The 12,350-nt window shown below is 37.0% G+C and overlaps 1 protein-coding gene across 18 annotated transcripts in view; it reads left to right on the forward strand.

The window, feature by feature from the left end:
* PHLDB2 (pleckstrin homology like domain family B member 2) overlaps window positions 1–12,350 on the forward strand; it is a 240,953-nt gene that overhangs the window by 225,912 nt on the left and 2,691 nt on the right. For all 18 annotated transcript variants that reach the window (XM_054480718.2, XM_063661609.1, XM_063661610.1 and 15 more), the window contains 4 exons: window positions 813–1,017; window positions 5,317–5,407; window positions 6,401–6,547; window positions 8,419–8,638. In XM_054480718.2, the coding sequence (XP_054336693.1) occupies window positions 813–1,017; window positions 5,317–5,407; window positions 6,401–6,547; window positions 8,419–8,638 (663 nt within the window). The remainder of the gene's footprint in view (window positions 1–812; window positions 1,018–5,316; window positions 5,408–6,400; window positions 6,548–8,418; window positions 8,639–12,350) is intronic.

Raw genomic sequence — 12,350 nt, forward strand, 5'->3', positions numbered from 1 at the left:
CCTCCAGCCTGATGACAGAGCATGACTCTGTCTCAAAAAATAAAAATAAAAAATAAAGAAAAGGCCTCTTATTTATGGTGCTTTTCATCCTACTGATGCCTACATTTTCAAATGGTTGTTATCAACAGCTTGTGGAAGGCTGATTGTTATGGTGGGAAAAGAAGAGAACTAGGGTAATTACAAGGAGCACAATCATTGGAAGGAATGTTGACTCTGAATTAAATAAGTAATTGTCAGACAAGAACAACTGAAAAAGAGAGAAAGAGAAAATGGGAAAAATGTGTAGTTTGGATCTTAACAAGATTAAAAGTGTCAGTGATGATATGAGATATGAGTTTCTGAAATCCTACACTTGAAAGATTCCACCTGCTTTTTTATGACCAGACTGAGTACTCCTTAAGTTGAACACCATTGAAGAAGTGCCTGCCCTAAAACCCTGGTTTTGCTTGTCACTAGGAGGCATCTTATTTTCACTTGAACACAGCTATTTCTAGAGGATTCAGGGCCTTTCATTGTGTTTGTTTGGTTTCTTTTGTGTTTGTGTGTTGCTGGTTGTGCTGAGATGTAGGAATGCCATAGGAAAGTGTCAAGTGATCCTGCTGAGGGGTAAGAGACTCAGCAGACCACTTCATTCAAACAGTTGCTTGCACTGAGCATGGTGCTCTTTCTTTGATCTTGTCTTCAAAACAAATTAGACCAAGGCCCAAGCTTCATAGACAGATGTTTCTGGTTGCTGGCTTGTGTCTGTAGACGTTTAAGATTCAAAGACTGAAAAATGAGGCAAACTAACATATTTATGGCTCCTTCCTTAGGTTATAATCATCAACAGATGAGTGAAGGACACAGGCAGAAATCTGAATTTTACAACCGCACAGCATCTGAATCAAATGTCTACTTGAATAGTTTCCATTATCCAGATCACAGCTACAAGGACCAGGCCTTTGATACTTTGAGCCTCGATAGCTCTGATAGCATGGAGACCAGCATCTCTGCTTGCTCACCTGACAACATCTCTAGGTAAGATTTATTTATGGGTAAGGTTTCTGGTTTGGAAAAGAGCCTACTGCTCACAAAAAGTAAAGCCATCAATTTGGGAACTGTATATGCACAAGCCCAAATTTTGGAGACATAAAGGGTCTATAATGTAGAAGAGGGTTGGTTTCATGATGGCCTTTGAAAGTAGTTTCTCTTATCTTATGTAACTTAGCTAGTCAGGCATCATATAATCTGTTTTCACCTTTATCCTTTTTTTCTTCACTTAAGCTCAAATTTACACTGTGCTTTAAAATTGATTTCCTTCTGTTGGTTAGCTCTAAGCTTCACTTACACCGCTTTTGATTAAAAAAAGAGGGCCCAGGCACAGTGGTGCATGCCTGTAATCCCAGCTACTTTGGGTGGCCAAGGTGGTTGGATCACCTGAGGTCAGGAGTTCAAGACCAGCCAGACCAACATGATGAAACCCTGTCTCTACTAAATACAAAAAAATTAGCTGGGCATGGCGGCGCATGCCTATAATCTCAGCTACTCAGGAGGCTGAGGCAGGAGAATCCCTTAAACCCGGGAGGCGGAGGTTACAGTGAGCCAAAATTGTGCCATTGCACTCCGGCCTGGGCAACAAGAGTGAAACTCCATCTCAAAAAAAAAAAAAAAAAGAAAAAAAGAAAAAGAAAAGGAATAATTTTCCAACAGCAGTCAGAACTTTGGAGGATTTCTTACCCTTGTATTTGTTAAAAGGAAGCTTTTTGCTATTCTGTATGTTAAAATTTTTGTAAGGATTTAAGTGTTCACATTTGTATTTATACTTTGAGACAAGCAAAAGTGGTCTTAACATATAAATCTGGCCATGGTGCTCCTCCTTTTCTAAAATTTTGATGTCCCACTACCTACTGTCGGATCCCAGAACCTGGCACTCTAGGTCCAACCCAACTCCCGTTCATTCTCCCGATGCACCTCACAGAGCTTAATGATTGAGAGGATGAAGAACTCTCAGATCTCTGTGCCTTTGACTGTATTGGTTCTTAACATTTTCTCAAGGGATAAGCACAAAGTCAGGGCTTAGTAAGTTAATAATGATAATAGTAATAATAAGTATCCGTGTAGGTAGTATTCAGAATACTCTTCTATAAGCCAATTTAATAATTTTAGCAGAATGAAGATTTTATGCAGAATTGACTCTCAATTGTCTGTTTTCTATGACCCAAGACCTATTTTCTGAGCGTTATGTTTGTCTACACTGTAAATAATGATATTGAAAAAGCAAAAACATTGTCTGACTCATGTAACTTTCTGGTAGTCACAAAGTGATGTCTCAACAAAAAGTGAAGGGCAAATGTACCCACAACTCTGAGTAATCCTATCATCCTACAAATATTTTTTTGTGACATAATAAACCACGAGACCAAGTTTGTGTGACTAGAATTTCAGCATGGAATTACCTCATTAATAGGCTTATAATTTGGGGAATTTTAGTACATAAGTTAAAAACGAATCTTAAGCAGAAAAGATTTTTTAGTTTTTTACTCCTTTCTACCAATCTTCAAAAAATTCCCAATTAAGGATGCTTTATCAAAATATACATCCCAAACATTAGTTCCTCATAACCTGTTTCCCTAGTGTTTATCACTTATTTTCCATTATAATAATGGGTAAGAGCTTCTCTTTGAGTACCATGAATTTTGTTTTAAAGTTGATGGTGGTATAGAAGAGAAATGCCTGTTTTTCTCTCCCCTTTCCACTCCACCTTTTACAGGCATCTTCTACTTTGGCTTCAATTTTTTGACATTCAGAAGATCTCATAAGATAATGACATTAAATACTATTAGTAGTTTCTGACCGTGGGGATTAGTTATCTGCAGTTGCCAGCACCACAGAGTCAGTTTTGTGTAAAGCAACTATGGAAAATGATCATGGCCACACATAACTACTTGTCAGGAATTATCATTTTGCAATAGTGCTATCATAGAAAGAATTAAGGGACAAATGTGTCTCACCACACACACACACACACACACACACACACAAAAGGTAACCACATGAGGTAATAAATGTGTTGCTATATTATTATTATTTTTGAGACAGTCTCGCTCTGTTGCCCAGGCTGCTATGCAATGGCGCAATCTCAGCTCACTGCAACCTCTGCCTTGCGGGTTCAAACAAGTCTCTCATCTCAGCCTCATGAGTAGCTGAGATTACAGGTACCCACCACTACATCTGGCTAATTTTTTCTTTTTTTTTTTTTTTAAGTAGAGATGGGGTTTCACCATGTTGGCCAGGCTCGTCTTGAACTCCTGACCTCAGGTGATCTGCCCAACTTGGCATCCCAAAGTGCTGGGATTACAGGTGTGAGCCACGTTAATTAGCTTGATTGTAGTAATCATTTCACAATGTATGCATACATCAAAACATCATGTTATATACCATAAATATATACAAATTTTATTTGTCAAGTATATGTATCCTCAATAAATCTCATGGTGGGGGGAGGAGGGAGGACATGTAAGCAAAGAAAATGGTAAACAGTGAAATCTAAATAAACATTGACTATATGAAAAAAAGGGATAAATGGGGATTAGGCTATTGGTGAGTTTGTTTCGACTAACTGGCGAGTTTTCAAGACCTGAAACTTAGTGAAATTCAAATTATTTTCAAATTAATGAGAGATATAAAACATATATATTTGATGTCACAAACTACACTATAGAATATAAATATAATTTTGTGCCCTTATATGTCCTGCATGCATGTCTTTGGCTTTCTCAGTTGGGCCAATGAAGTTTATCCCTTTCCATCCATGAAGTCAGGTATTCACAATGAAGGAGAATAAGAATTCCTGTACAAAAATTAAAAGATTTCTTTCCCTTGGATTCTTGCTAGCTGAAGAGAAAAGAACTTACTCTTTTGTATCTCCTCACTGGCTAGTGGAAATAATAAGCTATTTCCATGTTCTTCTCTTTCATGTGGGAGAAAACACCTGGCTAAAAAGTGGTTCAAGGTTACCCTGCAAAGTGCAGCCTAATTCTTAAGCTTATAAGGATCCGGTATTCCTAAGACAGTTCACTCTTTAATGGATGTGTTTTGTAATGGGGCTGTCAGTACTGATTATAGAATAAACTGTACACCCTGTGTTCTCTTCAATAGAACTCTTACCCCTAGGTTTAAACCATCCTAGGTTTGATTTGCAAAAATATAATTTGAGAATACTATATTAATAATTATCTATAACCAAGAAGGCTCTGATTCTTCATTTTTATATGACTTTTTAATGAATTTATTTTTATATGAATGTGTCTATCAAACATGTATTCCTACTCTATGCCAGGTTCTATGCTACAGGGATACAGGCACGAAAGTTGGTCTGTCTGTCCTCAAGAGAGTCTAGTAAAGAAGACAGGTACTTAAATGGGTACATAAGTACACATGCATTAGAAACAGCATATGGTCCCCATAGCTGAAATAGCAAAGTAAATAAGTTTTGACCTAGGTTATAGTCTCTCTTTTCCAGAATAGTCAAATAGAATGTAAGCAAGTGGAAAATAAAAGTTCCTGTTTTGTGTTAAACATTTTCAAGTTTTCACTTTGTCTTTTAGTTACCCTGTTCTTGCACCTTTCACTCCCATTGCTTTCATCTTTCACTTGAGTGATGTCTTTTCCATCATTTCTTTTGAAGCTCTTAAATCTCTTTATGCAGTTTTCTCATTGGTATCATGAGGGGGTACTCTTCACAAAACTGACTGCTATCCATCCATTGCACCTATAGGAGAAGTCATGTTTTAATTGGCATCATGATTTAATAAATAAAGTGTCCACACATATAAAGGGACAACAAAAAGTAGCTCATAATACATATTCCGCAACTGAATAAAGTGACTCCAAACATTAGGTGTCATTTATATAGAATGTTGGTGATAGTCTTGTTGGTCTGATATCTTTAAGTCATTAAACTAATGGGAAAGACTCTCATGGGTCATTATTTTTAGACTTCGGAGGAAGCATTTAGAAGTCACACTTTGTAAGATTTGGTTTTGGTTTATTTACCTATGAGTAAAGCACTGGCATTATTTTGCTTGCCTATATTTTGGCTTCTAAACTGAGGTAAGTCAGTGTCACCTACAATTTTCAGAGTTGAATTGATTTGCCTCTTCGGTCCAATGACTCGTAAGTAATATTCTTTAAATTATATATGCTTGGATTTTGTCATGCACCTCCCTTGACCCCCTGTGTGTGTGTGTGGTGTGTGTGTGTGTGTGTATGTGTGTGTATTAGAGAGACTTCTTAGTCTAAACCAATATTCTTAAAAGGTTTTGGTGTTTCATTCAGTGCCAGCACTTCAAATATTGCTAGAATAGAAGAAATGGAGAGACTTTTGAAGCAGGCTCATGCAGAAAAGACGCGGCTGCTCGAATCCAGGGTAAGCTTCATATTTTCATGCCGGAGGTCTGTGATACTGTGGTGCAGGAGCCCTGTACTTGGCATCAGACAATACTCCTCCTTAAGGAGCCATGTGTTCCTGGAATAATCACTCAACCTTTCTCAGTCTCATTTTCTTATCTGAAAAATAAAGGTGTTAGATGATTTCTAAGGCTCTCTACTGCAGTGGATTTTCCATAACTTGAACTATATATATAGTATTGACATAGACCAAAATGAATGCTTTGTGTTTTTTTGTGTGGTTTTTTTGTGTGTTTTTTTGTCGTTGTTTTTTATTGTTTTTTGTTTTTTGTTTTTTTTAATGGCTGCTTTGTGTTCCTGCCAAGGAGCAGGAAGGAATGTCATGTCTTTATGCATTATTTCTTCCTTCCCAGCTTGTGCTAACTGCACTGTTTCAATATTTAAAATCCCACGTTTTTATGACTGTATTTCAAGTCAGAATCCGACTTCCTTAGGAATCCCCCAAAATGCCTTTGCATCCTGCCCTGAAGGGCACCTCCTTTCCTTTTCTAACTTCCCCATGTGCTTCCTCTGTGACCTTCAGCCAGGAAACTACAGAGCAACAACAGGAATTAGAGGAACCATGGCCTTCAGTTAGAAGACAGTAGTCAAAAGACAGGCTAAATCACATGATAAGTGCTAAAGTACAGTTTGTGAGGCTTTTTATTTAAAATGGGAGAGTTGCTGGTTGATATGAAATGATGAAATGACTGAATATATTAACAAGCTGGATTTTCACTGAAGACCACAATTTAATTGTTAATTAAATTTAGTGGTTGCATTTCTGCAGATGATGATTTTGGAAGCTATACCAGGCATGGTTATGAGTTGTTTTCTTGTGGGTTATGTATTATAAGAGACTAGTCTACAAACCAAGATTTGTCTAGTAAGAATTGTCTTTTTTATATTGATTGGAACCATTCAAGTATAACCAGTATGTCTTAAAATAATCATTGTTGTGCATAATGTTTAGGAACGGGAAATGGAAGCCAAAAAACGAGCCCTGGAAGAAGAAAAACGACGCCGGGAAATCCTGGAAAAACGATTACAGGAAGAAACTAGCCAGAGGCAGAAGTTAATAGAAAAGGAAGTAAAAATAAGGGAGAAACAAAGGGCACAGGTTGGTCGGTCAATCTGAATGCATATGGGCAGGTTGCCCCCTGGTGGCAGTTCCTAGAAGACAGCTATTCTGTGTCTGAGGATGCTTTCCTGGGCACTGAGCATTAGCACTTGACATGCAAGGGTTAAGAGAAGAGTGTTCATTCCTGTACAAAAAAAAAAAAAATATGAGTTCATTTCAAAACTCTTAGGGAACCACCAACCAAATGACACTTTTCTTTAGTCATGCATGGAACGTTTTGCCAGGAGCAGCACTTTTTCTTCCACCCATTCCTTGGAGTACATTTTAAAAAGAGAATCTTTTTTGAGCAGCTTTTAAAAATGCAGCTGGATTTGCTGCTGAAAACAAATACAACATTTGAACTGAAACCTTTGCTTGGGGAACGGAAGAGGTTCTACTAAGCCATCTTTTACAAGCAATCTAGAGCAGTGTAACTTTTCACCAAGCCCAGTGTCTTGGTCATGGTGGTAGTGTTTCGTCTTTTTTCTGAGCACTGTATCGTCACATGTGTTCCCTTTGCTACAGTAGTCCTCAACACCTGTGCACAAGCTTGTTGTACTCAAGCAAAGTTTGGAGAAACCACACGTTTCGTTTAATGTCTTATCTTGGTCATCGTAGAATTTGAATCTCTGTTCTTGTCACTATAGCTGCTTACATAATATGTTTTCTGAGCAACTAACATAAAGTTTTGTTAAGTACTATGTAATTTAAAGCTGAACTCTATTTTATCAAGATTCACTAGACTCAAAGGCAAAAGATACCATTACTTTTATTCTTTGTGGTTGCTGGCCGTTTGATAGTATAGCAGTTAGAGACTATCTTTAAGACTTTATGTGCTTTGAGGTATCAGTAAGCCTGTAGCATCTGTTACAACCAAAGTATCACACAATCAAACATTAAGTATTGAAGGAAAAGTAGGAAGTAAAATTTGTTTATTTTATTTCATCATGCCCAACCCTTTTCCAAATTTTGACTTGCAGTGAAAGTCATCCATGCTTGTTTACTATCTGAAGCCGAACCAAAAAGCACAATTCTATTTTAATCCTGATTGTAAGTGTTGCCTCCAAGTATATAATTAGGTCATTTCCCCAAGGCAAAGAGGTGGGGTTATTTAACAGCATAAAATAAGACACCATTTTAGAACTATCACCCATGGTGATATATGCTTCCTAGATTGGATGAGCTTTCATACCAGCCATCAGTAACATAAAAGACATCTAAATACATCCCTTTGGCATCTGGTCCTGTACCGTTCATTACATTAGGTCCAGTTTTGATTCCACTTCTGTCTTTATTTTAGCTTTACTTTTCAAAATATAAATCTCTGCCTTCAATTTCTATCGGAATATATGTAAACTGACAAGTACAGCTTTGTGGGATCCTGTGGGGGCTGAACTTACTAAATAGTGTTCAATCAATCATGTCATGCTTGAGATTACTTGAGAATGATTGTTAAGCTGTGGCAGGGACAACTTCTGGAAACTTAACAGTGGAGCAGTCCTCATCTGCAAGGAGCAGTCCTCATCTGCAAGGAGCAGCCCAGAAAACTTCATGCTTCATTACAAGAGCAAAGTACATCTTTTAAACTAAGATAAATGACCATTTTTCATTTTCTCAACTGCCCATCGTAAGGAATAGAATAAATTGTCCTGAGTTTATCTGCCTCTCCCCTACATATTACAGCATCTTTCTGAAAATACTATCTACTTTTTATACTCCAAATCATAAGTGCTTTGTTTATCTTAAGCTCTTTTAATCATGTGGGCATTTTAAAGCTTAGATTTTACAGTTAATTTCTGCTTCTAAACATCTGTGACCTAAAACAAAACAAATAATTCGCTATAGATGCAATGGGTTTTGCACTTTTCCAGGCTCGTCCTTTGACACGCTACCTGCCTGTCCGGAAGGAAGACTTTGATTTGCGGAGCCACGTAGAGACTGCTGGCCACAATATTGACACCTGTTACCATGTATCAATCACAGAGAAGACCTGCCGAGGATTCCTCATCAAAATGGGTGGGAAAATTAAAACGTGGAAAAAACGTTGGTTTGTTTTTGATCGGAACAAGCGAACATTCTCTTATTATGCAGGTGGGTGGTAAAAACAATTTAAGCCATATACTCAAATCAAGAACCCCCTGTTAAAGAGCAAAGGCAATTGAAATTCAGTGTAAATAGGTAGGTTGATACGTAACAGAATTAATGGCAATATTAGATTTGTAGGTGTACATTATTTTATATTTAGATTATATAGTCCATATGATATGAATTTCCTTTCTAGAAATAATAAACATTATATGTTACTTTAAAAAGTGGGAAGTGGTCTATGTTACTTCTGAAGTAAACTCAGGTCCCAATAAATATTAAGTGAAATTTATTCCTTAGGTCAAAATATTGCCTTTTATTTGTTTTTCTGTTTTAATCCATTATTTATTTAGGTAACGAGTTGTTTATGTTCACTGCATTTTATGAAACATCACAATATCATACTAGAAATACTATCACTATAGGGTGGGATCAGAAAAAATATTGCCTTTCAAACCACCACACCAGAAAAAAAAAGTGGGGGGGGGAAGTTTGTGATTGATTGATTGTCATATGTCCCATTTAAGTCACACACAATTAGGCAGCTGTAGCTGAAAATCATTCAGCTATAGTTCATAAACTAGAATGGTCTTTTAAGCACAGAGAGTAAAGCTCATTGGTAAACTAGTGATCAGTAATATTTATTAAGTGACTGAGTATTTTTGGATTCTTAAATGTTGGCTGACAAGAAACATACCCTACTAAATCTCTAAGCGCAGGAATATTAGTGTAACTGGCATACTTATTAAGAACCTCTTATTTCCTCTTGGATCACATACGAAACATGTCTATTTTTAGTACAAGTATAGCTCTACTTTCTCTGCAGCTGCTAAAAAAGAGTGGTGTCATACCAGACATTATGAAAAAACCCTGTTTTGGGGTGACTATCAGTATTTATGAGCATCACCAGGAATAGTAAAATGTATCGGTGCAATTAAATATAAATAACAGTCTAGTCATTTAATCAATCCAGTGAGGTCAGGTTATGTTTATAAGGAGAAGTGTGAGAAACCAAGCAGCCTGTGGAAGAAAGGAAAGAGTGGCTCAGGAGCCCCAGAATTTAGGTGAGGAGCCAGTAGGGGAATGCCTGCCTTTCACCGAGGAGCTCTTTGGGTGACGTTCCAGTTACTGCAGAAGTTAGTGGCCTGAAGCCAATGGCCTGCCGGTCCCAGGTCCCCAGCTTTGCCTCTCTAAGGCTTTTTGTCCTTGAGTTTTATAAACTTTCTTCAGTTAATACAATTTGATGTATTAACTGAAGCAGCTTTCTTCAGTTAATACAATTTGATGTCTGCACAGTGCGTAAACAAAACTGTATGATGTGGTATTGTCTTCAGAAAATCTCACCCAGAATTTTCCAAAAATACAACTTTAAAGAACTTCAGACAAAACTGCTTCACTCTTCTTCTGTGCTCCTGTTCTCTGTAAGCCTTATTTCATTCTCTCATCTATTGGCCAGGTGAGTGGTTTCATGCCCTGGCCAACTGCTTCAAACCTAAGCTCCAAGCTTCAGACCCATGTAAATGTGTCTTTGCAAACCGAAACTTCTGGTGACTGATTTCAATTTTTAAAAAATACCAAAACCTTCTTGGTATATGAAAAATTACCCAGAACCCTAATTTTAAAAAACAGACAAAAATTACATTTCATTTGCTTTTTAATACGTATTTATGATATAACTGGCTGGTGAGACCTAGTTGGACAAATGCTGCTCGTTCGGCTCTGTTTACGGCCGTCACCTATCAGCTTTGTCCACTCCTACCCCCACCCCCGCTTCTCATACACAACAAGCACAGGAATAGACCAGTCCGCAGGCAGTCATCCAGATCGCAATTTAGGCTGTACTTAACCCCACAGGAGTCACGTCCCTTCTGCCTGTCAGTGCGGGAAATGGCCGTGTACTTGTGAAGGAGCTGCAAATGTGAACGCTGAGTGGCAAAGTCCCAGGACTCTGTGTTATTCATGGCCCTGGCCTTTGTCCTTGGCCTCCTGCATATTAACTGGGATCTTTAGGAGAGACTCTAAAGAAAACTGAGGCCTAGAAAATATGTCTGCAAATTGATGGCATAATACCGAGAGAGACAGAATGCACAGCATTATCGCATCAATTTACAATAGCATCATTGCTTCTCTTCGCTCATAATGTGGCTGTGAGGCTTATATTTTTCGGAGTTCTTTCTCATATATGAAGTGCCCTACAAACCAAAGTTTCCTTCTGCTTGCTTGAAACACTGGCAAGATTTGCTTTTATCTCCAGATTTTATTTTACATTTGCTTTCAGAAAACAAAGTATTATTGTATTCTCATGAATTACTGCAATATCATTTCCAGCAAATGTTTGAGAGATACATTGACCTTGTCTTTCACAGAAACTGACTGAAACTTAACTGAACATGGTATCAGTTAAAACGGTGTTTCACAAGGAAGAGGAAAAACAAAGAAAAAAATGTGGTCCATGGGCAAATAGGTTAGGATATTCTGGATTAAATGCAATTAAATAGTTTTACTCTCTGCTGAACTTTTCAGGGCCATTATTTTTTAGACTAGCTTTTTGTAGTTAAAAAGGGACATTCACCTAGTAAAAAATTCAAAGTATAACAAAAATTTGTATGATGAAAGTAAGTCTCTTTATCATTGCAAAAGTTCTGATCTCTCATTTTTAAGCCTGAATTATTTTAGATTTTCTCTATTCACTTTTATATATGTTTTAGTATGTATATATTTTCTTTTTTTCTCTTATATATTTGGGACTAAATTATTCATTCTATTCATACCCTGTTTCATATAATAGTATTTCAAGGGTTTTTTCCTTAGGAGCAGATACAGATCTACCTCCATCATTTCAGTAACTTTGTAGATTTCATTGTATGGCTGGTCTATAATTGAATCAGTCTCCTATTAAAGCTCAAGCAGATCTTTTGCAACCTTGTGCCACAACAAACACAAATCCATGTACATTTATTTGCACACACACGAGATCTTATACAGTAAGTGGAATTGCTTAGTAAGAGGATTTTTGTGTTTTTAATTGTATTTGTTTTACCAACTGTCTTCCAAAAGAGGCTGTCTTATTTGCACTTCCACTACTAGGGTATGATAGAGTCTCTTTCCCTGCCTCCTCATTCATGCTTTTAAAATTCTTTAATATGCTGACATGCACTGTGATCCTTGCAGAGTTTAAGTTACAAAATATTTCAAGAACTTAGTAGATCACAGAGTGGTGCTATATGTTTGAATCATGTTTTGGTTGTTTTTGTTTTGCTTTGTTTTTATGGTAAATGTGATGAAATCTTTGAAAACAGTTTGGAAATTGTTGCACTGAAAGGACAATAAATTCTTTGCTTGAAGCTCTGTTGAAAACGGGGGAAAAAATCAAGCATCCTGAATAAGAAATTCGATAGGAAATAAATATGGGTAGAAAATTATTTTAAATAACAAGGCAAAAAACACTTTGTAAAAATTTTATTACAACAGATCTACATATTAATATTTTCATTACAAAGACAGTCTTGGAAAATGTGGAGAAATCATTTGTATTGGTGCTGTTAGAGTTTACACTTTCTGTGCTAACCTGAAAGTCAGTATGTTGGGTTATCTTTTGACTGCTAATCTGCTGGAGAGCCTTAGGCAAAGTCATCTCGTTCTTTGGTTTGCAGCTAGTAATTTTATGGCTTTTCTTTTTTTATTTTTCCAATATAGATAGAAGGGGCCTCATGCACTA

This window comes from Pongo pygmaeus, chromosome 2 (assembly GCF_028885625.2).
Source record: "Pongo pygmaeus isolate AG05252 chromosome 2, NHGRI_mPonPyg2-v2.0_pri, whole genome shotgun sequence".
Lineage (NCBI taxonomy): Eukaryota > Metazoa > Chordata > Mammalia > Primates > Hominidae > Pongo > Pongo pygmaeus.